This window comes from Bombus vancouverensis, chromosome 7 (assembly GCF_051014615.1).
Source record: "Bombus vancouverensis nearcticus chromosome 7, iyBomVanc1_principal, whole genome shotgun sequence".
Classification (NCBI taxonomy): domain Eukaryota; kingdom Metazoa; phylum Arthropoda; class Insecta; order Hymenoptera; family Apidae; genus Bombus; species Bombus vancouverensis.
This window is the reverse complement of record NC_134917.1, coordinates 12703339-12730720: the sequence shown is the minus strand read 5'-3', so window position 1 is coordinate 12730720 and position 27382 is coordinate 12703339. Positions and strand designations below refer to the sequence as shown.

Here is a 27382-nt window from a genome sequence, read left to right as displayed (position 1 = left end):
TCGATCACGAGAAACAAACATCGTGATCGTGCAGGACCTTCTCCCTCTCACGAAACGGGTTCCATACGTACAAATGATTCGTCGTAGCAGAAAACTATTCGCTCGTTCACGTTGGGTCATATAAATTTATTCTGTGCGATACAATTGAAAAAATATATACAGTCTACCTTATAAAATGTATCCAGGCGTTGAAGAAATCATGAGTCGTGTGTCGCGGGCCGGACGAGATGCGTTCAAGCGGAGAAATCTGAAGAAATCCAAGTGCCAAATGGACAGAAACGATCATCTTTTTGCGAAAAAGAACGATTTATTCGGATCATTCGTGGTTGTTTCGCTGATTATTTCTCTTATCTTACATTAACATGGTGTTACCTACGAAAATGAAACGTACGTAATCGGTATCGGCGTTGAACGATTCAACGGAGAACGGAAAATTAGACGGTAATATCATCAACAATCGTATGTTAAGAGTCGGTTGTTTAACAAATAAATTACTAAGCCAAGGATTTTCTAATATTCTATCATGTGTTCGCTTATTATGATTTCGTGAAGTTTCGTACAATCAACGTATACGCGTACCAGTTGAATCATTTTATGTATAATATATATATATATGTATATGTATATGTATATGTATTACTTCTATTTGTCAATTATATACAACGTTACACGTACTTATATAACATCACATCGTTCTCTACGATCGATAATTCTACGGTTGTTCTTAACATAAATATTACGTATCTAATTAGACGGCTTACACGCTCTATTTCGACGACGAACCTTAGTGGTAGCGATATATATAGATATAATATATATGATATATATATCATATCATATATACATATATATTATACATTATATATATATATTTATTTATAACTTACAATATCTTTTCGCGATAGTACATTCTTAATTACTCTTTACGATTTTTTGTATTCCTAAGAAAATAATATTGTACAGGGTGTATGTGTTTGTATAGTTGCACAGTTGTAGGATATAGCGGTCACACGAGAAAAATGTGATAAGTCCATTCTTTGTTGATTTTTTTTTCACGTTTACGCTGTTTGATGAGTAAAAGGAGAGAATTTTGACACGACGCGGTTGAAGAAGATGATGATCAGCTAGTTTGACGGATACGTATCTTCCAGAAATCGGTAGAAATAGATGGAAAATAGGATTTATGAAAGGTAAGAAATCAACAACGTGGCTGTGTTATGGAAATAAATATTTTTAGAACTTTTCGATATCGTTCCCTATAAAAAAATAGAAAATGTGACCTATAGTTTTCCCATGTGATCTTTACATACACGTACATGGTAATTTGTGCATTAGACGTAAGAAAGAATTTTTTCGCTCTTCAAGTGTTACAATTTGTAGGATTGTCTCGGTTCGAGACAGTGCGACCCGTTCCTCGGTAATTCGAATCTTTAAAAAATCGAATGTCGTTCACAATTTTCCGTGTGGCTTGGAATGGAAGCAAGACCGAGGATGTAACTTCGGTTGAAAGATAAGAAGGAAAAAAAAAAAATGCGAGGAACGTTCATTTTCCTAACACTTAATTGAAATATAAATTCCAAACTCGATGCTACAAACAATACGCTTAAACTCATTCAGCTTTGTTCCCTTACTGCCGGATTAAAGTATTAAAAATTGATTTTCTTAATAAAGTTCTTTCCACGGTTGCTATTTCTTCTTTTTCGCTTATTTGTATGGAATAAATCGTACAATAAACGCTATTGAAGCTACTGAACTAATTTCTTTCGTACTTGACGAGAAATAACAAAAATTTGTCAAAACAAAGGCCGTGTAAAGTTTGTGACACAGAAATAAAAAAATTCATTGGGTCGAAACGCGCAAACAACGATATTGAGATTGTCGTCAACGAAAAATCAAAGGGAACGTTCTCTTCGTAAAAGCATAAAATTCTCTCGTACACCTAATATCTAATATCTTCTTCCTGTATTTGTATGATGTGTAAGTACATGTGTGCACGTCTAATGTTCGAAACAAAACGCTGTCGCCAAGTCGATCGCAGAAACGGATTAATATCGTACATACATCGTAATGTTTTTAATTACAAACTATCGCGCTAATATATACACAGATATGTCGTGCGGATCTTTCAATTAAGCTGCGTCGTTCGAAAGATGCACCGAGGAGGAGGCTTCCGGTCAATGATATTGCATTGTATACATAAATCGTGTTTTGCGACGCCTTCGATTATTGCTGCGTTAAAGTATCGGTAAGACGAAATTCTTGGATAATATAGTTTCAACTCTTTTAACGACGAGATCTTTTTGTTCTTTCCTTAATATCCTACCTTTCAATTTCTTTTTCGTCTTTAATTTCAATCGAATGCGGTTACAAAAGTTGTTTGACATCGAGGAACAGGACATCGTACGGTGTACGAGATCTCTTCGCAAGCGGAACGACGCGGACGAGATGTATACTCTAGGAAAAAATGTTAAACGAAGGTAAAAGACTACGCTGATATTCGTTAAACCTCGCCTCCTTCTACGATAGTTGCAATTTCCGAATTTTGAAATTTTTTAAAATGCGTACGTACAGCGCAAAATGCGAATCGCTAGTTAGCAGGTGGCGATGATCTAATTGTTGATATCCGATGACTGTACCATTTTTATGTTACAAAAGATAAAAACAAGATAAAAAATCTGGTCCTAAAAGGGATTAAAAAGTGTCGACGTACTGCAGAAGATGGCCATCAGCCGTCGTCGAAAGGGTTAATTCCATCGCCTATCGAAGAATTTCGCGAACTTCGGAAGCTGTCCGGATCTCACTCTTCGCCTTTCCTCTTCTCCTTTCTATGTTTCTACTTTCTTTCGGTGTCCCTGCGTATCGTGTCTGTTTGACGAGGGTAAATTTCCGCGGAGCGAGCTCACAGGGGTGGCGATGGCGAAAAAACGAGAGCAATCCGTAATTATTTAAGTTTCTTTTTTAGCTCCCTATCAGTCCCCTCGGTTCGTTAATTAAGTACGTCGATAAAATTGGCCGTCGTGACGGTAAGACGTTGATACTACCTAGAAATAGCGCAATTAAGACGACTGCTGGCCTCTGATGCTCTTTTTCGTTCGATCTCTCTGACTTCTTCTCTCTGTCAATAATGCCACGTCAAATTAGCGCACTGCGATTAGTTGTCGTTTTGGAAAATTTTTTAAATTCCCGTTACACGTGTGAGTGCGCGTGTATTTATACGACTAATAGATTCGTAATAGAGAAGAAATTGTCGCGTGTTAAACTCGAGATTGATGGAATTACAGTGACGATTCGCCTTGCCATTTTATCGTTCATATTTGATACAGGTCGATATAAATAAAGTGGAACATATTCCTGAGATCTCAGAGATTCGGTTTGAAATCGCTCGTTGCGTTTGTCGATTCTTTCTATACATTCTCAAATTGGAGCGTGTTGAACGTCACTGTGACATTTCAAAAAATATCGTGCGTTTTGATATGAAAATAAATGAAAAATATATCGTTATTCGTCGAGCTATCTACTATGAAGTTTCGGAGGCTCTAATAATCTCAGTATGGTTTTCGTAATCCGCCGACTGAAGAAACGTTGTGTATAAAAGGACATTTAAACATGCGGATACAGAGATCGAACGAAAAAGGACAAGTAATATCCAACAACATTCGCGATATATATTTCCACGTTATCAACTATAATTACATTTCAAGTTTCCATCTTTCCCTCACATCAAATACTATCGTTTAACAACAAATCTTCTTTCGAAATTAAGCAAAAGCTACTCGCTCCATCGTTTCCATCGAAAACGTACTAAATCAAATTTAACAGCAAATCTCACTACAAGTTTCAAACATGTCTAAAGAAAACTGGAAGGAGACGAAGATAAAAATACGAATTGAGTAAGCTATTCCAGCCCTCTTTCTGTTAACGTTTTCAAGTGTGAACGACTGCTATTTTCGCAGTAAGGCCCGGTCGTAGATGCGCGACTTTTGTCGTTGCCATCTCGCTGCGAAGTCTGCTTTGTTATTCTGTTATTCCTTGTAAAGCAATTGGCAAAACATAACAGAGATGCGAAGATAGGGTGCGCGAACGCTGCATAGAGGCTGCTCGTTCCTTGTCTAACAGCTGATAAAGCATGCGCATTCGTACAGTAAATATGTAAGTGTAACACCACCGATCAACGAGCGGTCTGATGCATGTCTGATTAGACAAGAACAGAAAAGGCCTGTACGTGGCGTTCTCTTTCTATTCTCACATCGCACGGTTAACGCATGACTCGCGTACTTCGTCTTCGTATCTCTACGGTGGAAACGAAGAGAGACACATTGCCGTGAATAATTATAAACGCGAGCCTATTTGTAGATTTTTCATCTTATTGAAAGAAAATCGTTGATATAGTTAGAATGTAAAGCGAAACTGAATGTACAAAACTTGTGTTTTCGCCTGTGAAAAAATACAAATTCGATGCTAATTTCGTTAAGTTTCCATTCAATGGATTTTTCTTTACTTTTGATTGCTACTAATTAATCCTCTAGGTACACCGTCCGCTAATTTATCGAAAGTCTCGTCTCGAGTATTCGCCTACGCTGATTTTATTTCTCTTTCCAAGTTCGCTGACGTATTCTATCGGCGACTCCTGTTGATCGTGAACTTTTCTTCCCAAAACTGCCCACAGGTTTTCGATCGGATTCCGATCGCGAACGCTGGCCATGGTAATTCGATTCTATTGCGAAATCTTGAAACCGCTTTCTCGTGCTTCGGCGTTGTCTTTTTGAAAAATCGTCTCCTGTTTCGACAATTCGCCGCGCAACGTCTCCTGATATCCAAACAGCGTTCGATTCGCCCTTTACAAGAACGAGTTTTGCTTCGCGTTTCCAGCCATGGTCAGTGGTTGTTCTTTGGAAATATCGAGGAAATAACGCGGGGAATGTACGATCGTTCGAAGCACTGCACCACGGCAACGAGACTGCAACGACAAGAGTCGCACCGGTCCTAAAAAACGTACAACTATTCTATCGTAGAAATGTGACACGACTGATACGTAACAAGTTTCACTCGGCAAGAGTCTTTGAATCCGCGTCGATTATCCTGGTTCAACAAATCGGTTCGGCTAGAGGCTGTGGTGGACCGTACGGCGAGGCCCACTGACCCACAGGATGGGTCAGAGCAGTGGGTGCTTGTTGTCTGTCTAAACTGGGAACGGTGGTTCCCGCTGGATGGTTCGGCACTGTTGCGGGATAAGCCACTTTTCCAAGCGCCTCGGCTTGAAGGGACAGCATCAACCGATTCGCCGCCTGCCTCTCGGCCTCTCTTTCTTCCGCTGTTTGCCTCCTAAAACAGATGGAAAGATTGAAAATGATCGAGCGTCCCTCGTGGAGACAACGGAAGAAAATTGTGAACGTTCGTGAAGTTCGTACAAGTATTGCACTTGGTTCTTAGCTTTAATATGAGATATCCTCGGATATTTCATACAAACTGACGCTCGTTTAACGTTATTCCTACTGCCGGAAGTATTTCACTTATTATTTTTCAGTACAACGTGGTGTTTATTGACGAGATGATGCTAAAACACGTATTAAACAAATTATGGAATTAACTTTTAGGAAGCTTTCAACTTGCAACTTCTTAGACTTCCAAGTTGCGAAAGGTAAACATTCTCCAGCTCCTAAATTTTCGAATATTAAATCTGCGAGCTGTCGAGTCCTCGAATTCCGAAATTCCGAAGCTTTACGGTTTGAAAAGTTTGCTGATCTTTGAAATCGTCGAATTTTTTCATACTCTCGCTGCGATATTCCCATCTTGCGACGTGTCAAGTCCTCCGAAAACGGATAAAACGGAAGATTAGGCAAAGCTTTAAAATCAAAGTTACTGTCGTTACATAGGTACATAGTGTATCGAATTATGCTTGCGAGATCCAGCCAGTTAAACGATAGGGTGGCGGGGGTTGCTGGAGTGTTGTAGAAAAGACGAAACGAGATGGGAGAAACGGCTGCGAGGAGAGCCGGGACAGTGGAAAGAGACTGGCGGTCGTTGGAGCGGAAAACAGAAGACAAACGTAATAAAGTTAATTCGATTCGTCGGTGGTGCAGCGCCAGCTCGCTCAGGGGTGGCTCGTGAGTGTCTGTTTTCTAGCACTAAGTCTATTAGGGTAGCAGAAAATGGTCGACTTGTTGGCAACGTCACTTAGGTCGAAGCTTTTATGGAAATCTTTTATTTTCTTCTTTGGAAAATTCTTGCGTAATTATCGACCAAACTCTGCTCGAACCTTACCGCGTAACAGACTCGTCTAACAAACAACGAGGATCGGAAGAATCGCGATCGAATTGCCATAATCGGCCTTTTACTCATCGTCGGTTCTCCAAGTCCCAAGTATACCTTTTACGAATTTAACCAGCCTATGGGCGATAAATTCTCCTAGCGTTGAAAGATCTTCGTTCGGCAACGAGATCTGACCGAGAATGTCCCTGAGTCTGAAAGGCGCCAGACTGGATAACGCGGCCAATCAGAGTGCCGCGATGCCGCTTCCATACGAGCCACGAAACACCGTCGTTCCATTAGAGTTAATCTCCGGTCGTCGGTAATTAAACGGTTTCGTTGTACCTTTGTTTATCTCAGCGTGGAACGATCTCAGCTTCTTCTCTTTCCTCGTTCATCTTTCCGTGGATAGAGAACGGAGGGCGTATAGAACTCCTCGGTAGCCCGTGTATCACGGAACGAGTCGGTTGAATCGGGACACAACTCGATCGGTTGTTGCACGATTAACGACTAGCACAGTCGACGATGTCGAGCAGAGATTCCAGATAACAGCACTTCTCAGCCGCAATCAACATCCGATCGAGTTCGTTTATTTTCGTCTCGTTAATACCCGCTCGATAATTGTAGGAAAGCCTTGCACTCGCGTTATCTCTCCGCGTTCTGCCAGCTTTCCAAACGATTTGCAATTTCACTCTTCTGAAAGTTATTAAATGCGTGTGATAGGATATCGGGGAAAACGAAGGAAACAGGAGCAACGGGACAGGACTCGGTACAGTTTTGACCCGAGTGGGGAGAAAGTAAATCTCGTAGTTACACTTTAGACGGCCTGATTCCGTGATATTTATCGGAGGGTTTAAGTATTAAATCGTTGAAATATTATCTCGCTATTGAACGCCAGAGATACGCTTCAAAGTCGTCGAATGGAACCGGGTACATTGGATTTTTTTAAAAGCTCGTCAGAGTACGTACGTTAAAAGATAATATAAAAACACGGTTGTCAAATGTTGGAGACGAAGCCTGGTGTAATTGTGATCTTGAGCGAGCAAACGAATCAATTTTTAGGGAAATTTCTGTTGTATGTTGCGTAACACGTGTTGGAGAATTTAACGAAATCGTTAAACGATCAACAACAAATTTTAGCATCGGACCTGCTTTATTATTCTTCTAGATGTTAATTCAACAATTAATTACGAAAGAATAGATATATAATGTCCGCAAGACGATTGCGATACTTTGTACGGTAGTTGAAATTTCTCAAAACTGGTTTCCTTACGCAATCCGTGCACACCTCTAAAGACCAGTGGCAGTTAACTAACGAGTCTCTTCGTTAATTATACCGTGATTCGATCTATCAAAGATCGAAAAGTATCTCGTTAAGTTCCATCTTTTTTCTTTTTTGTTCCCGGATTCGCTCAAGTCCACTCGCATTTCCAGTAATTTTCTTTTATCACGTATCAATTGTCTCCTTTATATCAATTTTCTCCATACAAATTCACGCGGAAATTCACGAGATACAAAAATTAATGAAAAATTCCATTTGAGCTTGAGAAACATTGCAACTAAAGCGAGCAATCTTTCAGAAAATCGTCTTTTCCCAATTTTCGTATCGAACGTAAAAGAATGCAGATCGATTATCATTGTTGTCTTAGAATTAAGGGAAAATTTCAGCTAACGAAGGGTTAACGGTCGACGAACTCGATTAACGTTTGGTTTGTTCCCGTTGGAAAATCTATCCGTGGCTACGCCGTTGTTCCAGTGACAGCCGCGCCTACACCCGTGCAAGTAATTAACGCGGTTAGCAATTAATAATTGAGGGCGCCGTGCCGATTACATTTTGCAGCCCCGACGCAGCCTCGCCCCATTCACTGCGGCCGGCATAACTGTATTCTCTCGCAACCTGGGACACATTACTCTTATCGTTATCCCCCTATCGTCAAGTATAACTTTTGGCCAACACTTGGCGAACAAGTATTCTAAACTTGATTTTATCGTTCGTCGCGAATATACCGCGATACGATTAACTTTATCCGTACGCGTCTTTTCCATTTTCAGTTTCATCGGCAACGAGCAATTGCGAATCTTGTGATTAATTTCTCTGATTATTCGTCAGACTTGTGAGACTTGGAGGAACAAGTTTTCCGTACAGAATCGCACGCTGAACACCGAATCGGAGGAGAAATAAATTTGGAAAATCCGCGTATGCAGTGGATGGAGCATAAATACACAGATCCACGTGGATAATTTATCGTCGATATTCCCGAGGACAAAGCCTCGTACGAACGAGTCTCAGTGTATATTTTCTACTTTATTTTTTTGTATAATATCGTCTGTTGCTGATTGTATCGTCAGTTACCATCGGAAATCCTGTAGCGTTCCTTATTCAATTATTTCGTATGAAATTGCGCAAATGCAAATAGCATCCCATTTAACGTAACACCTTTGGTTTAAACGATTTGAAATGTTTCTCACGTACGTTCCCTTCGATGTCGAGCAACGCGTTACGAATTGCAGATATATCGATTCCGTAGTGCGTTGTTTCTCTTAAACGGTTTTTAAGAACGTTGATTTTGAGCAAATTTCGTCGTTGCTTTCTGACACGGTCGTAAATAATTCCGTGTTCATCGTCAAACTTTGCCACACTGTCTCAGTCACTTTTACGACATCCTACGCCATAGAAACCATAGAAATAATTTTATATACATGGGAGAAATCGAAGGACTCGAAGCGATATCAACCAGTTGGCTGTTGCGACTCGTTTGAAGACACTGAAAGGCGTGTACGTAAAAGGCGTCGCAAAAAGCAAGCGACGACGAGTATACTCGTCAGACACAGAGTACGCGTGGCTGTTACGATACAGAATTAAGTTGTAACGAAACGACTGTTTTATTTTTTAACTTTACTACCGACAAGGCTCGTCGTGACGCAAAATATCGTCGTTTCTTCACCGCGAGTATACTCGTCGAATACAGCTAACTGGTTAAAGACAGTACTCGCGACGGAGGTGTTCTCGATCGGATCGACGAAAAACGATTCGTGGAAGAGGCACGAGAGCAGAATAGAAACACGGGCGTTCTTTCGTTCCGCGAGGATTTCCATCCGGAAAAGGAAACGAGTCGTTTTCGCAATGGCGCCGGTGTTCGTGTTCGTGTTCGACCGGTTACAGCCGTGATCCAACACAGGGAACGATGAATGTTTAACAAGGTGAATGGCTGTGGGGCGGAGTGCGGCGGATCGAAACGATTCAAATCGCGGATTCGAGGGTTTGACACTTTAAAAGCCGTTGCAAGAAGCCCGAGGAAGAGTCTGCAACCGGACTGGTTCAATGTGAGACGACGAGGGGGTGCGATCCACCAGGAGGTGGGGAAGAGAGTTGGCAGTCAAAGCAGGGGCGGACGAGGCAGCACGATGGGGAGGATAGACTGCATTATGTACGGGACAGGGCTAAGCTGTTAGGTATCTGAATTATTGAGACCAAGTTATCTCATCTCTGCCTACAGTCATCTCGTTACTTTAAACGCAGCTGCTCGCTGGACCACGTCGCGGATGTGCTGATCCAAGGGTGGAGGAAGGAACGTGAATTTTTTCTCTTTTATGTCTCCTTTTTTCTCTTCTTTCTTCGTTTCGTTACGTCGATTCGTAATTACAACATTATGCAATTAAATATATTTTCGCCTCTTTAGACACGGCGACCTATTCGTACGTTGAATCGACTGTTACAGATACAGCTTGTTTTTTAAATCAAAGGACAGGCGCAGGTCATCAAACTCTGCAAAGTATCCTCTCGAGGAAAGGAGAGTTTGCGTGGACCAAATCCATCAGCAGGAACGTTCAACTCGAGTCGTTGCTATTTTCTGTGCGCATTAGTAAGTTTGCTCGCTATCTCTCAGGCTCGTAAATTCGGTCACGTACAAGAATTGTCAATCGTGAATAGTTTGCGGATGGTCGAGTTAAAGGTAGTTTAGTCCGAGGAATTGCACAGTTTCAAGATATTACAACGATTCCCTATAACGAAGAGCATTGATAGAATCGGTGTTAATAGCCTTTCTTTATTCGATACGAAATTTCACTGTAATATCGTTAATTCTCTGTCGGAGGCACAACGTGTATATCTTGCTAATTAATTAAATTATCTTTGTTATTTATTTATCGATGTTAATTAAACTTAGGAAGAAACCTGTATGTCGAACGACGTTTGCTATAGTTTTTATTCAGACGGACGTCCGAACCACGTCGCTCCTCGAAATGTCCCAATTTATTCAACGGCTGTTCCGCCATATAATTCCATGTTCAAGATTAATTATGATTCACTTGTCGTTCAGATGTAAATTTAATTTGGCGAGACATCTAGACGAATGTATCTGTCACTGCGTTACCATTTCTGAACACATTGAGACAGATAACACACATCGTCGCCGTATAAATTGAGTTTCGTGCTCGTTCCTCCAACGACCACGTCGACTACGTAATAAAAAGACTTGTAAAATTTCAACTCGTACCTTTTAACGCAACTTGTTGAACGAATCGTTGAACCAGGATGGAGATCGTACGATGAAACGGAAGAAATTATTAAGAGAAGCCTATCGTATTCGCAGAAGAAAAAAAAGACAGATTCATTAAATTTCATTTCTACGGTCGGAAAACGTGTTTTATGAGGAGGATAAGAAATGTTTAATAAACGTAAAAGACTTGACCAATAGATTGGCAAGCACCAGTTACAGGACAGAACGTAAAGGATAGAGAACAAAATAATAATCGTATAAAAATACACTTTTTTTTTTAATTACTTTTCTTCGCGGATTTTTGTCAACAAATGAGCGACCATAGAATCTTACATTCTCTTTTATCAACGCCTTGTAAGATATTGAATTACCAGTTTCGTCGAATTCCATTTGAATTTTATCGAATTCTTCACGAAGAATCTCAAACTCTGTCCATTGAAACCGCATTCCGAGTGACGTTCCAAGCGTTCTCTCGAAAACCATCGATCATCGACAGAAAAATGACTACGAAACCCGTGAATTGAAATTCGTCTATCGATTGCGATATTTGTTTCGAATTTTTCGTTTCTTCTATTTCTGCCGTTCTCTGTCCTTCTTGTCGTAGAATAGAAATAGGAAGACACGTTACAATTCACCGTTTCGCGATCGACGATACTCGCGTTCTAGCGAGGAAGAAAATTACCATCGCCTGGTTTCCGAGTAAGAAGCGTAATTTTCATTTCTGCGCGCTTTACGACAAATGCAATATCGCTGGTAAGGACAAGAAACCGAGATCCCGATGCACAACGGCATCGAACCGTTTTTGCAGCGAGTCCTGTTATCGATCTCTTATTAGATCGTTATGAACCTTCTGAAGGCGTTCTCTTCCGCTTTTTATCGGCCGCGTTTTACATTCCTCGTTTTTACCTATTTGCCCCTTTATTGCTCTATGGCTCCTGGAACAATGCGAGAGGTAACGGCACACAAAACTCCGTGGATCGTTGGCCGTAAAACGGCGTATAAAACTCTCGCAGGAAATTTAGATCATTCGGTTGTTACACTCGATATTTTTCAAGATGAAGAATTTTATCGAGCTTGATGAAAGTAAGCGGGACGATGGCACCGGGCGTCTTGAAGTTTCGCGGTTTAATAAATCGTTCGCGTACATAAATATCGCTAGTACGCGTTCCTTCTACGAATTATTCTATAAATGTACTCATAAATATATATATATAAATGTAATAATATACTGTATTTTACGTCTATTTAATGTCTGTTGACTTCTAACCAAGATATACGCGATAATCTTTTATCCCTTTCGTCGTAAAACGAGACGTCAGAAACTCGCAATCCCATCCATCGCATATACAACAATCGTCGTTGGATAAAAAAATTTTACCGATTCGACTGTGTAACACCAGCGATCGTAAATAAATGCGCGAAATACTGAAGCTCGTTACGCGTAGAGGAAACCATACCTAAACGCAATAAAAAGGTTAGACAAAACCATTTTAAGAATGTCCCATTTTAAGAGTGTCCCATTTTAGAAATGTCCGAACTAACTAGAAACTTGAAACGACCTAGTGCACACCTTGGAATAAGTGGCGTCCTTTATCAGCAGTCTCGTTCGATGACAGATCGAGTAGAACTAAAAGGCACCAGTCCTCGATCCTTGCTGGTTCCTTCAAAACCTGCGCAGACAGAGACACCGTTGTTCGTCTAAACCCTCTAAACTACTCTCAAAGTATAGTCATCTTTCTATCCTAATACTTCCCGGAACGAGCCAAGGACACGGCAGCGGGATGCTTTTAGAAATCCTACTCGAAGAGGAGCGACTATTAAGGAAGGAAGAAGAGGAGAACGAGTCGCACCCCCGGAGAAATGCCTCTGGGCTCGTCTCGCCGCGTAGACGCCCCTGATATCGGGCGACCCGCGCCACGAACGGGCCTCGTTTTATCTAAATGACGTGTTTTCGTCCTCCGTTATCTTGAAGAGACTCCAATACACTCGACTTTCGATGCGTCCTCGCCGATACGCGGCCGCAGAACGCTGCTAACCCGCTATTAACATTCCGAGGTTTCCACCTCGCGTTTTCACTTTCGGTTCGTCTCGAACGCCGAGATTTGATAAATCGCAACACCAACATTCGGCTTCGCCTATTCGACGTGTTAGAAACCGGAAGTCAGGTAGTTTCATCGGTATCCTGCTATTTATAGCGGTATGTTTGTAGGGACAGTTTTTGGAACTGCTACGATAGACTGCAGTCTAGACTCCTTTTTCTTTCGAGGGGGGAAGGAGAGTTCAGGTCGTGCAAGGATTCAGAACGAGCAACAATTTGTCTAAGGCGTAACAATTTTCGATCGACCTGTCGACGCGCGACGTACTCATCGATCTTGGCGATACCTTTCTTAGAATTTGCTCGATGCTCTTAAGTTACCGTGTCGCTTACTCCCTGTGCATCTGAATCGCGAGCAATGGATTAGGTTCGCGTTATTTTCCTAAGAAGATAGACGCCGGATAGTCTGCCGGATGTTCGCAAGCAGAATTTTCAGAATCGTTCATTTCCATCAAAAATGGATCCGACTTTCGTCTTTACAAAATATCAAAAAAGGAGAAACGTTTAGCAGTCCGGGTACGATAACTAATTCCAGCTTTTCCTTCTTTTTCCGTCTTTAATGATTTGCATGTCGAATTTGCCACTGACCTATCTCTTTCGTCTCGGGCGATGACTCGTTTTAAAGTTCGTTTTGTACTCGGTTAAGTATAACAGAGCTACAAATACCTACGCTATGAATGTCGAGAACTCACCTCCACTTTGTCCGCCTGTTCTGAAACCAGGTTTTCACTTGCGCATCCGTCATTTTCAAAGTTTTAGCCAAGGCTGCTCGTTCGGCCGACGCCAGATACTTCTGTTTGTGAAAACGTTTCTCCAGTTCGGCGATCTGCAACCTGGTGAAGCTTGTCCTCGGCTTCTTTCTCTTCGGTGGCGTCCTGTTTTGGTATGGATGGCCGATCCTCCTTGGAAACGCTCCGGCTACTGTCGGAAACAAAAATAAGAAAGAGAAATGAAAACCAACGATAGGTAATCGGATTTCCGCATAATTAGCGTCTGGATAATCGATATTCGAATAACTGACGTTTCCTCGCGATTCGATGCTTGACATAATTTTGTATTTTAGCTGACGGCGTGACACTTTAGAAATTGCTCGCAACGTTTAGCTAATAATTGCTTTATAATTTTCTTTCAATTACGAACCACTGACACTAGTAGAGTAGAAAAGAAATGTTAACGACGTATGATTTATAACGACCCTGTTACGGTTGTAAACGATAACTAAGCAAGAGAGCAAAATGTTATCGTAAAGCGTCAATAAATCCGCTTTAATGCGATTTCGTATCATAGATCAGGGACGTTCCAAAAATAGAACGAATTATGATCGATCACTCTATACAAATATAGGGAATAAGATAAAAAAACGTCGCAAAATAGCTTCGTAAAGGGAATCAATTTTTCTATATCACAATATAGCTATAGTTTCGCTCAATTTCAAATCATGCTATCGTTCAACGAATATTCTTTGTTCCGAGAGCTTTAGTTCATTAGACGAGTATAGCTCTTATCGGTTTGACAATTTTTTTAAAACGATATTTTTTCCCTATAACTGTATTTTTACGATCATAATTTCTGATTAAGATACAAACGTAAATAGGTTGAAAAAATGTACATTAAGTTACCGCACAGTGCAACCTTTCCACGCGATCTAGCCTTCTTTTTAAACTCCAGTCTCAGTCATTTTGCGTTTATAAAACATTTAACAGAAATTTGCAAACGTTGTCTCCGTTCGTGTTTCGTAGTTCAACGATCGTCCGAAAGTTCCAACAACGTTCCATCGTACTTTCTTCGAAGCGCCAAATGCAAAAACACGATACTCCGATTACTTTGTAACGATATATCTCCATAAACCTATCTAAACTGCCAATGAAATAAACAGCGTACGGTTAACAAATTTCTATGGCAATTGGCAATAATTTATTGCGTATCGGTTAAGATGCTTTCTACATTATCCGACAAGATTTCACTTCGTAATAAATTATACCGAGACCTTTTATCCGTGGCACGACGTTTTCTCACCGAGGAGTAAGCCTCCGAACGAACGCACGATTCGCGAAAAGCGTCGATCTCGAAAAATGTTAAACGCCAACGCAATTGCCCGCACCGTGTAAACGGCCTGAAAGCGTATGGTCCAGGCATCGTTCCGACCAAGCAAAACAAGCGTTGAAATTCCAGGATAAAGTGGCGACGTCGAGTTACGTGGCTCCGCGCGAATTACTTACGATAGCGCGCGCGCGTGAACGCCGGGCGCAAAAGCAATGGCTCGCTCGCTTTGGGTAACGATTATAAAATCGTAAAAAGCGAGGCTTACGAGTTACACGGAACGATTTGCCGGCCGGTGCAAATTGTAACGCGATCTTTGTAGTCGGCCGTGGCAGCAGGTGCATTGCAATTCAGTGGAAGGGTATTAATAAAATTACCGTTAGACCGATAGCATCGCGCCACTTCCATTACTGGACCCGCGCAAACATACCGTCGAGCGCACGAAGGTGAAATCAAAATGAAGCTTTATCGTCCACTTATGCGAAACTAGCCGCGTAAATCGCCGCTGAAACTCGCACACGAGATTCCCGCTTATCGAAACGCCGTTCATTCTGGTTAATTATTGTACGCGTCGGTTGGATCGGAAGCAACTCGTAGAAATATCGCTTTCTTGCAGAGGTACACGCTGATTATAAGGTCTTGGTGTATTTTTAAGAAATTCTATTCCAATGTACAACGGTCGTTGCTTTCGATCGATCGGATGTGCATATTAAGCGGATGCACAGGTTCTGTCGGGTTTTCACCTTCGCTGTCAACAGCATCCACTTTTTTCAATAAATTATCATGCACTTTGCTAGAAACTTCGTGTAGTAGCTGTAGGGATTGAGAATGTATCGGTAGATCAAATAGAGGCGAAGTACAGTAGGCAAAGTAAAGAATAAAATAAGATATAAAATAATATACAAGGTGGTAATTGGTGGTACAAGCGGAAAGGGGGTGATTCTACGCGAAAAAATAAGTCGAAAATATAGAATACAAATTTTTCGTTCGAGGCTTTGTTTTCGAGAAAATCGACTTTGAATATTCGCTCGGTACGCGTGCACTTTATCGCGTCTCGTTGGAACGGATCTCACTGTAGATCGTTGTCTCGATTGACCTTATTTTTTTAATTGTTTTAATCTAAATTTCTTAATTTTTAAATTTTTATTCTATATTTTCGACTTCTTTTGTCGCGTAGAATCACTCCCTTTCCAGTTACCAACCACCCTGTATAACTAAGTATGCGGGTAATTTGCACCTGTAGGTCGAGTTACGCGAGTAAGTCTCGAAAATAATATATTCGAAAGACAATTGGAAAACGAAGGAGAAACGTTAACGAATCTTTTAATAATCCACGATGGTGCAGAAATAAAGCTTGACGGAAGAGAAGACTGAGATCGGAGACAAGTCGATAAATCGTATATGCACGTATGCGAAATTAATCAAATTATCATCGTTCATCGGCTTGTCAGATACAAACTAGCTCGATTGAGTTGAATCGAATAATAATTCACGTCGAGTGAACGTTAGACCCGGTTTGCCGCGCGGTCGAATCACTCGAACGTGGCAAAGACGCTTTCGTACGTAATGTCTTTCGCATGGTTGATTTCCATATTGACGATCTACGACATTAATAATCCGCTATGTGTAAGATGGTTTCGTAAAATATCGTTACACAAAGAAACATCCTGTTTTATTAACGTAATATACGTTGGGCAACAGATATGCTCGAAAGCAGAGATTACCACGGACGGTAATAGCGTGATAAATAAATGACAAGTAAATAACAATAATTGGATGAAAACACGAAGCGAAAATAGCAACTATGAGGCGAAACTCAAACACAGGATGGTTGGTAACTGGTGGTACAAACGCAAAGGGGGTGATTCTACGAGAAAAAAGAAATCGAAAATATAGAATAAAAATTTAAAAATTAAGAAATTTAGATTAAAACAATTAAAAAAATAACGTCAATCGAGACAACGATCTACAGTGAGATCCGTCCTAACGAGACGCGATAAAGTGCACGCGTACCGACCGAAAATTCAAAGTCGATTTTCTCGAAAATAAAGCCACAAAGGAAAAATGTTTATTCTATATTTTCGACTTCTTTTTTCGCGTAGAATCGCCCTCTTTCCGCTTGTACCACCAGTTACCAACCACCCTGTATATCAAGATCGATTTAGATTTACGTGTACAGTTTTCTTTCCTTCTTTTTTTCCCTTTGTTTTTATTATTTAGCTTCAATTTAGCTTCATTAGCGAAATTCGAATACACGCACTGGAACATTGTATCGTTTGCCGTACTTGGTTCGCTTTGAAGCGTGACTATCGACATCATTAAGCATTTATCTATCGTAGTAATAGCGCATGAATAACAGAGAGCGTATTTAATGCGATATGCATACCCGTAGATTTAATACGTCGAAACATGATACGCGGTATGTACATAGTAACGAGAATGAAGAATGTGATAAATACATTACAAGATTCCAAGTGGAAAAGTCGCTGGTCGTTTTCTTCCGATATTTTTCTCAGTTATAAATTAGAGATACTTTTCTTTGCGCGTCCATCGCAATTATCTCTTTCTCTTTATCCTACGAGCATGGCAATTTCTAGATTGAAAACGGCGTTCGGTTCTTATCACGTGTCAAGGAAGCGAAGGATGCGACGAGATGTAATTTATCGATCGATTCGTACGCGTTAGATGTGATAACAAGGAGAAGATGCCGAAGATTTTCTTCTAATGTTCACGGTTTGCGGACTAGCGTGCAAGATATGGCATATTGAACGAAATAAACCGCGGATACCAGAGGGAAAGAGCCGAACAAGCACGATAAAAGTGCCACTAAACCGAATTAGACTTGTGACACGTTTATCGAAACAGCTTTCTAGGAAAACCATTTCGACAAAGTCTTACCCCTGTTATTAGGGTAGTTATCCAGCTGAACATGGTTTACAGTTTACGCTTCATTTCTTTTCTTCTGCTCTACAAAGGATTATAAAAGAAATCTGAGATACTGCTATCATAGTGTGTTACATAGCAGGCCGATTCTTTAGATTTTTCGACCGAGAAAGTTTTTTTTTTTTTTTTTGAAAATTGAGAATTTGGTCAAAAATTCTGGAAAAATTCCCAGGCATGTAATTCTTATTGTTGTGGTATTTCGGGTTTTCTGATAATTTTCTATAAGGCAGAACAAAAGAAATCAAGCGCAGACTGTAAATCGTGTTTAGGCCGACAACTATCGTAATGATAAAGGTAGAGGGTTGAAAGTTCGTCGAAATGATTTTCCTAGCGCAAGCTCTTTCCATGGAACTATCCGCAAGTTTAATTTAAGAATGTACAAAGATATATAAAATATCCAAAGTAAAGTACTCTAATATTCAAAAGGTGAGATGAATTTCCATTTAATTTCCATTCCTCTAGACGCGTTTATAAAAGTATGAATTTGTATAAGCACTACGTACGAAACTAATAATTACTAAATCGTACGAACCTATAAATGAGATTGAATACTCTACGATTACGTAATTCGATTCTGATTATTGTTAAATACACCTGTCTCTATCTAACCATAGCAGTGGAAGATGAAATCCTTGATTAGGAAATTCGTGATATTTATAAAATATGATCTTTCGTCGAAACAGAGATGCCCGATGTCTTGTCTGTCCATTCGATCGTTGATGTTCCGTCCAACTATTTTTTATTCGTCGGAAAATGAAATCACGCTGGACCATAATAAAACGTCGATTCCGTGGAACTGCAGATCCGACCTCTGGAATCGCCCTAAGGCGCGCAGTAAATCAAATTATAGCGTTCACCGCGCCAATAATTTTTCATGCCAATCTTCATTCTCCTATGCAAAGTAAGCAAAAATGATTTCCAATTATCCCGCATAATCACTGTTCCCGTAATTGCAGCGGCCGTGTAGTGAAAATCACACGACAAAATCGCGTCAAATCTCTCACATTCATCGAGCATTCGTGAGGGAGAGAAGCCTGGCCCTGGTATATTCGCGGTGTGATTAAAACGAGCAATTTCATCGGTTCGATGAAAGGATCGCGTGCATCTAAACAACGTTTATCTGCGCGGAATCGTCGCGTTTTAATACGACCTTCCAAACGATCTCTGCAATTGCATTCGTCGTAAAAGGTGTCACACGAAATACCGTATACGGGCAATTATTAAAAGAGCTGATAAACTCGCAGATACAGAAGAGATAGGGACGCGTAAGCTTTCCGTAAAATCGCTCGGAATAGCTCGTATACAGGGTGATTGAAAGGTGGAAGCGAATCGCGCACACAGCGGTAGAAAATAATCCGAGCGACTTATTCGTTATCCGATAAACGTACGTGTTACACGCTTTGCTTTCTTTCGTTTCTTTAGTCGTAGCTTATGAAAATACGAATTTGCATAAACATCCGCGGTGTACGAAGTAAGGTTGACACGTTCAAATCGATTAACTCGATCCAGCTTACCATCCTTCGAACTGTTAAATATGTATAGATGTATATTGGAATAAATATGATGTAATTGAAGATTAAACGTATTGGCTTTCTCGTTTTATACATGTGTCCTGGTTATCACGTTATTTATCTATAGAATACTCTGCCACTGTTTGCTTGATTGACGTGTAATTCGGAAACACCCTGTATAGCGTGGCAGAGGGAGAACGTGGCCCAGATGTTGCTAAAATATGGAAAAGATTGCGCATTTTTACGGAATATCGCGAAAGCCACTCTTGACAACGAGTTTCCGTCACAGATACGTAATAAAGATAGCGGCCGATTAAAGCACCGATATCCTCGATTAAATCGTTACACTCCGGCGTAATAAAAGAGAATTAATAATCGAAAGTGGTAAAATGTGGCCTGCTCTTTCCACCAAATTTATTCTTTGTTTCTTTTTTATGGATGAACGGACGTAAAATGTAGCCGAATAAATAAGATAATTCGAGGAGCGTGTAAATAAAGTAATTGAAAGCGAGTACGGTGAAAGAATTTTCTATAATAATTTTAAACGTTTATTTTTATAACGACTAACGTTCAGTTATCGCGATAAATAAACCTCGATATAAACACGGATATATCAAACGCGAAATAAAATTTAATGAAAAGTGAAGATATAATTTCTCTCGTGTTGGTATTTTTGCGCTCGAGATGGCAGAACAAAAATTACGACTCTGTAAAAAGAGAAAATTATTAGTAACATCGTCCAGCCAAAAACGTAAAAAAGATACGCAATCTTCAAGTTATAACGAGTTCGTAGGAGGTTTACGAACGTTTCCAGTTAATGCAAACTAGATATCGATCGTTTCTCGCTGAAAGTTTCTGCTTTACGCAAAAAAAAAAAAAAAAAAAAAAAAAGAAAAAAGGAAAGAAGAAGAAAATAAGTGGCGAACAACTAACTCGATCGGGACCGTTGTAGAAATTGCCAGCGACGAGATCGAAATTCGGAAATTTAGTAATTTGCATGGTAACACCGGCGCGATGGTAGATCGCAGCGGCCATTGAACATCAACGTGGGAAGCTCGGCTTTGAAATTAATGATTAGTACGATAATGATCCTAGCGGTGTTCCTACGGCGGAGAGGCAGAAAATGGCGGGACGCGGAAAATTTCCCGTGAAATTCAATTTGACACGTAACTGCTCTCTCGCAGTTTGCTCGAAACCCGAGGAATCATCGTTAAAGGGTAAACGGCCATCAGGTGGATATTATTCCATTATCCATCCCTTCTTCTCCGTCACCTAGAACGCTGTCCTTTTACCGACGCTTCAGCCCCGTCCAAAAATACGATCCGGCACGCGCAACTTCCGAACGAGACACGAAATAATCTCGTCGATAATGCCTGCTCAATTAGAATATAAATATACACAGCGGAGAGTGCTAATTGAGACACGGATTGCCCCGATGCGCGTCTCGACAGACATGATAAACTGATTTCCATAGGGGCGGAATTTATCGCAGTTATTTAAAGCAGAATTCGATCACCGATGTTCCTTTTTGTATAATCGTAACATCGAATATCAGGTATTAGTAGGAATTATTGGAATTTAATCAGAGAATCGTCATGAAAGTATTGGAATATTTCGCAAATGCTCAAACCTGAACGCTAGAATTATCAAGTTCTAAAGTACACACTAAGACAGATAGATATTAATTGTTTAGAAACATAATAATATAAAATACGATATAATATAACACGATAAAATAGTAATATAACGTATATATAGTAATATATAGTAGTATAACGTATAATGTAATAATATAACGTATATACAGTAATATATAGTAGTATAACGTATATATAGTAATATATAGTAGTATAACGTATAATATAATAATATAACGTATACATAGTAATACATAGTAACATAACGTATAATATAATAATATAACGTATATATAGTAATATAATGTATAATATAATAATGTAACGTATGTACAGTAATATATATTAGTATAACGTATAATATAATAATATAACGTATATATAGTAATATGTAGTAGTATAACGTATATATAGTAATATATAGTAGTATAACGTATAATAGTAATATAGGAGTAGTATGTAACTAAAAGTGACAATTAGTGTAAGAAATTAGCAATAAGAATCTAATAATCTCGTTGTAATCCAGGCAATAAGCCTAAGGTACGAATAAAATTATTATTATTACTATTGTATTATCAACCTTTTGCAAATTTCTAATCTAAATTGTATTGTAATCGTTTGTTTTTATTGTGTATCTGCTTTTTCAAACATTGCAATTTCTTTATGTCTTTATGTTTAAGTTAGAATCGTTTATGTATGATGATTGTATCACGGCTTATCTCAATCAGAGTCAATATCAATTTTATAAGAAGCACGCGTATGTTTCTAATAATCATGAGAATAATTATTGTAATTAAATAATCTTGAGTTGATTTTAGAGTACTCGCGTGTTAACGCAATTTTTCCCTACGTACTTAGAAGACGTCTTTTCATTTTATTTCTAGAGCATTAGACGCTATTTTTCCTTTCGTTTTTTTTTTTTTTTTTTGGTTGTTAACTACCTTTTTAGTTTTACGTATTACGATCAACTTCATCCTAGTTAAAAATACTTTTTTCGTTTCTTCTAGCTTGGCTTTTTGAAATAGAATGACGAGAATTGTAGTAACTCTAAGAGAACACTTTTCCTCTTATGACAATTTTTTCCCGTAAAGAAAGTCCCAAAAAATGCTTTAAAAATCGCGTGTTGTGGCGAAATATCCCACCTATAAATATTCTCTCGTATCCAAACATAACGCAAGTTTATTCCTCAAATTTTCTAAGCGTCGAGTACTTCCGAACGAAAGTGTGCTAAATATACCGGCAATAATTTTTACGTCTCCTCCAGGACAATTTCATTTTTTATTACGGTAATATGAAAATCGATCCGGTCGAATTCCAACAATATTTCTCTTTCGACGGTATCACAAAAGTACACGGTGTTACTTTTATACGTGTGCTTAATGTGTCTCGGGGAGGAGGACGAAGCAACGAAACTTTCTTCGTTTCAAACGTACAGTTGCTACTCGACTCGCTCGGTTTTACGATCATTTCACGAATTACTTTCCATAGATACAGTCCATGGACACCGGTTAAATTACAAAAGATTCATACACACACACACACACACACACAAAAAGAAAAAAGAACAAAAGAGGAAGGAAGACAAGCAGGCAAAGGGACAAAGTAAGTACAGTCGCTGAAAAATGATCAACCAAAGACAAAGTCTGAGCTGCTAATCGAGCTGCTATGGATGGAGAACGTAGAACTCGGCATTAAGCATAATAGACGAGGGATAATAATAAACTTCTCAAGTTCATTTCACGAAACCTAATTTCGAGCATCTATGGGAAACCGTGGGCAACTTTGGCCGATGGTAGAAGGACAAGATCATTCTTCGCGCCTTATCCAGCGTCTCGTCTCCTTTTTCAAAGGACTTTGCTCAACCATCTGACTTCTGTAACCGCTCATTGGCCTCTCACGTTCTTGTTCAACCAGCGAAACATAGCAAGATAGAGAGAAAGAGAAAGAGAGACAGACAGACAAACAGATAGACAGAGACAGACAGAAGGAGACTTTCTTGCGTCACTCTGGCTTATTAGGACGATAATCGCGTACCGGTCATTATACTCTCCGTTACATTATCATGCTGTGTACTGGCACACGGTTTGCCATCTCTCTTGTAATTCATTCGTAATTACTTTCGTAGAATAGCCGGACGCACGCACGCTACCGACGATCGTTGCTCCTACCACGATAGGGAACTTCGAATTTACGAATTGGAAAGCCAGATCGAGCCGGGACGACTTGTTACGATAAATCCGGAGGCCTAATGAGACGCTGGAAATTATCGGGGTCGAGGGAAGGATTTTTGTTGCTCGATTAATAAAAACGGGGCCCGAGCGGTTTTTCGGTGAGAAACGACTTGTTCGCTCGTTTCGTGTGTCCCTCGTCTTGTCCACCTCTTGACGCAGGTGATGCCGATGCTCCGTGTCCTAAAAGACAGTTGTTTTCTTCACTTGTATCTCGCTGCTCAACATTTTATCGTCGTTTAAGTCCGCCACGATCCTCCACACCGTTTATGCCCCAATCTCCTTCTCCTTTTTATTAAGACGTAGAAATTTCTTAATTCGTAACTCGGAAAGCCGATAAGAGGCGAAGGAAAAAGAGAAAAGAAACGAGGACTTTTCGATATTACAAAGAACTTTTCGCATCGGACAATATCGAGACATCGATCGAGCCCCTACGTTCCTCCAGTTCCGGACAATTAAACGACGAAAGATTCGAGCATTTCGCAGGGATCGTTGTAAACATTGCGACAGCGATACGGAGAAACGTCGTACGGATACAGATACGAATCGACCTCGATGAGACCTTACGATCGGGCGACGTCGAAAGCTATTGCATGAAGCAACTGTACGAAGGCGATCGAGATTCTGCCGAGAGGAATCGCGGGTCCGTTCGAAAGATGCAAAAGCGAAGAAAACGAGGAAGAAACAGAGGGAAAAGGGAGAACGAAGGAAGAAGAAGCGAACACGTTTGTTCGTGCGTACCAACAATAATCCGTCCGGTGTTGTTTTTCGTGGCTCCGCCGGAATATCACGTACCGAGTCTCGTCGTTAGCGTGTCTAACGACAGTCTGGCTGCTAAAACTTGTCCGATAGTTGTAGCTGACTTCGCCTTGGCAGGCCTGTTACCGCGCAATTTTGGTTAAAATACCACGACGACGAGTCTTTGCGGTCGAAGTATTTACCCTGACGATGTAACCTTACGACAGCGTTAAGTCGTAACGTGGTAACGTTCGAACGCCTCTAGAAAGCAATGGTTTTAAGCGACGACGAGAACCCATTACCAGGAATAGTAGGAAGAACGACCGAGAAAGGGAAAAGGAGAGCAAGAGCGAGAGAAAGATGAAAAAAGAAAGGAGAAAGGAAAAGGAAAATTCGCGTACGTTCGAATAAAAATATGGCAAGAAGCACGCGAACCGAGGGAAACTAGGGTTGCAGGGGGTTGACCGTAAGTTTAATCGTAAAGTTGACGGTTTATGGACATGCGTAAAATGTTCGTAAAAGACGGCCTCCGAGACAGGCTAAATTAGAGTTGATCCTTGGTCCTGGCTGAATTCTTTACACTTTGCGGTTGGCGTTAGCGAGCCTTCGATTTCTTTAAAAACGGGCTGAGGCGCGGACAGGTTTCACAGTGGCGATCGAAATCTGTGAAATCGACGAGCGACGAGTTACTTCTGCGAGGCGCTTCTGCGTTACACGTTAGCGTCATTTTACGATGGTAAAAGCGAAAGTAATAAATTTTCATTTTTCTTAATCAACGTTATAAATATTTCATAACCGAGACTGAAAATTAAACCGTATATTTACATGCATAGGTGTTACGTAACACGGTACTGCGCGTAGCTAAGTGTGTTACTCGCGAACACCTCGGAAACCACGTTTCTCTCAGATGTTTAACACTAGAACTACCGATAGCTAACGCGAAACTGTTTCTACCAAAACCAGTCAAAATGACTGGTCTTTAAGAAATACGCAACAATAGAATATTTTTATATTTATCGATTTATTACTTTCTTACAGAAGGAATTCTATGCTATGTAGTACACTTTTGGTATTATTAATCCATCTGAGATTACGATCCCTAAACGACGGTTGACACATTTATTATATAAAATTGTAGAACCAGTCATTTCGACTGGTGCGGTATTTCTAGCGTCAAACAGCCCTAAGTTACCTCGTGTTCTTGAAACGTTGTTCTTCCGTAATTAGCTATTGGCAGTGGCGCTTTTCCTTCTATCAATTAGCTCAATTGCTTCACGGGAACGAAATAATATATTTGACCTTTTGGATTCTAGTAGATCGAAAGCCGGTAAATATCGGATAATAATTTCCAGTTATCGTTTTCATCTTTCTTTCTTCGAAGCGCATACGAATACGTCGTTATAAAATAAAACTCAATAGACGTAGCTGAGGCGAGCATCGACGCAAGGGTGTCGCGTTACATAATTGCACTGGAAGACACGAGTAATCATGTAAACGAGTACCGACTGTATCAACGTACATCGATGTTCTATTTAATGGAAATACAATGTTCCGTATTCTATGAAACCTACATACTCTGACAGACGTTGTTAATTAGAACATGTAGCATGTTCCTAGCTTACACGTATTTAGATCATACTTAATAACGAGCATAGCGTACGATAAGATCTGAATTTCAAAGTTTAATAGCTACATGAATATAAAACGCCATAATTCTTATTGCACACGCGACGCGTTCGTTCACGCGCGTCGCTCGCAACATTTACAACAGTCGTAAATGGTACTTGATAAAAATTTCAATTTCAAGGGTTATCGTCTGAATTCAACGGCGAGACGTGTACTTCGAAAGCGTAGAGAAACGGAACGCCACGAATTCTCCTGAAACGTAAAACACGAGTGAAACGACTCGCTATTAATAAGCGCTTTTCTAAACAATTCCTTTTACCAGCTACCTCCGTCGAGGTTACCGTCGTTGCAAATTACCGTGCGGGCGAAACACGCAGGCAGATTTTCGTGCTCGAAGAAGGAAGGAGGCACGTCGTAGCGCGATCATATTCAATTTTACCCGATCGTATACGAACAAGCGAGATAGGATCAACGACAAAGAAAGATAACGAGCGAGTCCTTGGAACACCGTTACTTTCGTAACCGCGATGCTAAAAATCACGCTGTCGAAACTCATCTCCTGGAACAGTGGCTGCTCTTGAAAGGTGTACGTTTATAGAAGTCCTGGAAATACGGGAAACCGTAGTCGGCGAGGTGGAGGAGCAAGAGAGGGTGGGCACCAACCTTAAGAGTAAGTGACTCGCAGGGAAGCAAGAATGTCTTTAAAAATGTAATCAGGACAGATCGACGGATCAACGGTGAATAAAACAAAGGAGAGCGCTCGTTTTCATCCTGTTCCATCTTCGCGGACGATTCTTCCTGGAACTTGTAATGGAGGACGGCCTTGGTGAAGTTGAATTCGCAGGTCTTTCCGGTTGGTCCGATGAACAACGACAAAGGCTAAAACGAGTTTCGAAGATAAAATGCCGGGGGATTCGTATCTGCATGCGGATAGAACGAGGGTTGGACGACGTTGCCCGAGGGGTGGCCATAAAAACAAGATGGCGTCTCGTCGTGCCGCAAAATGGCCGGCATAAATAAAAAGAGGCAAGGAGCGCGCGCGCGCGCGCGCGATGTTCTCAGAGAAACAGTGTACGCCTTCGTACCAACGGTGAAGTTTTGTTCGCGCAACGAAGGTACTTAACTTTTACCCTGTTTCCAACAATCGTTATATTCGTCCTTCCGACATATTGCTGGTTGAAACGTTCTCGATTCGAATATTTCCAGGTATTTTGTACCTTGTCCGCTATACTTTTTTACTAAGCGATAAGCGCGATTAACGAAAAACAAGTGAAATTGGAGGCGACGATGACTCTTGTTTGATTTTTATCTCGTTTGAATTTCTACGCGGTTTTATCCTCCCTACGGTTATCGAGATTCTATTCCGAGAAAAATGTTTACTATAATACAGGGTGGTTGATAACTGGTGGTACAAGCGGAAAGGGGGTGAAAAAAGAAGTCGAAAATATAGAATAAAAATTTTTTTAAATTTTTTTTTAAATCTACAGTGAAATCCGTAAAGTGCACGCGTACCGAGCGAAAATTCAAAGTCGATTTTCTCGAAAACAAAGCCTTAAACGAAAAATTGTTATTCTATATTTTCGACTTCTTTTTTCGCGTAGAATCACCCTCTTTCCGCTTGTACCACCAGTTACCAACCACCCTGTATATTATAATAATTTAATAAGAAATTACGAATCTTGAAATACCTTGTTCGCGTACGTTTGAAATTTTACGTGTATACGTGTATTTTTGTAACACGGATATACCGACTCGAAGGTAGCACGTAAATAAGAAATTACGACGTTTTCTTTCTGTCATCGAACGACAGGAAAGTCGC

The 27382-nt window shown here is 40.3% G+C and overlaps 1 protein-coding gene across 4 annotated transcripts; it reads right to left on the bottom strand.

Annotated features, from left to right (window-relative positions):
• Window positions 1-105: 105 nt before the first annotated feature.
• C15 (homeobox protein C15) lies at window positions 106-14947 on the bottom strand. 4 transcript variants are annotated; one of them, XM_076619897.1, is made up of 3 exons: window positions 14450-14947; window positions 13533-13761; window positions 106-5322 (listed from the first exon to the last, which is right to left on the bottom strand). In XM_076619897.1, the coding sequence occupies exons 2-3, from the start codon at window positions 13583-13585 to the stop codon at window positions 5085-5087; spliced, it is 291 nt and encodes a 96-aa protein (XP_076476012.1). In that variant the 5' UTR covers window positions 13586-13761; window positions 14450-14947; the 3' UTR covers window positions 106-5084. The 4 variants fall into 4 exon arrangements, with proteins under 4 accessions (XP_076476012.1, XP_076476011.1, XP_033188376.1 ...); XM_076619896.1 differs by having other exon boundaries at window positions 14460-14947; XM_033332485.2 differs by lacking the exon at window positions 14450-14947 and adding an exon at window positions 13862-14023.
• Between the last annotated feature and the right edge of the window lie 12435 nt (window positions 14948-27382).

Bases quoted from the DNA above. Each gene is read 5' to 3' on its own strand.
- C15 (XM_076619897.1), bottom strand. From the start codon at position 13,585: ATGACGGATGCGCAAGTGAAAACCTGGTTTCAGAACAGGCGGACAAAG. The intron at 5,323-13,532 runs GTGAGTTCTCGA...CATCTGTTTTAG, and splicing joins AACAGGCGGACAAAGTGGAG to GAGGCAAACAGCGGAAGAAA.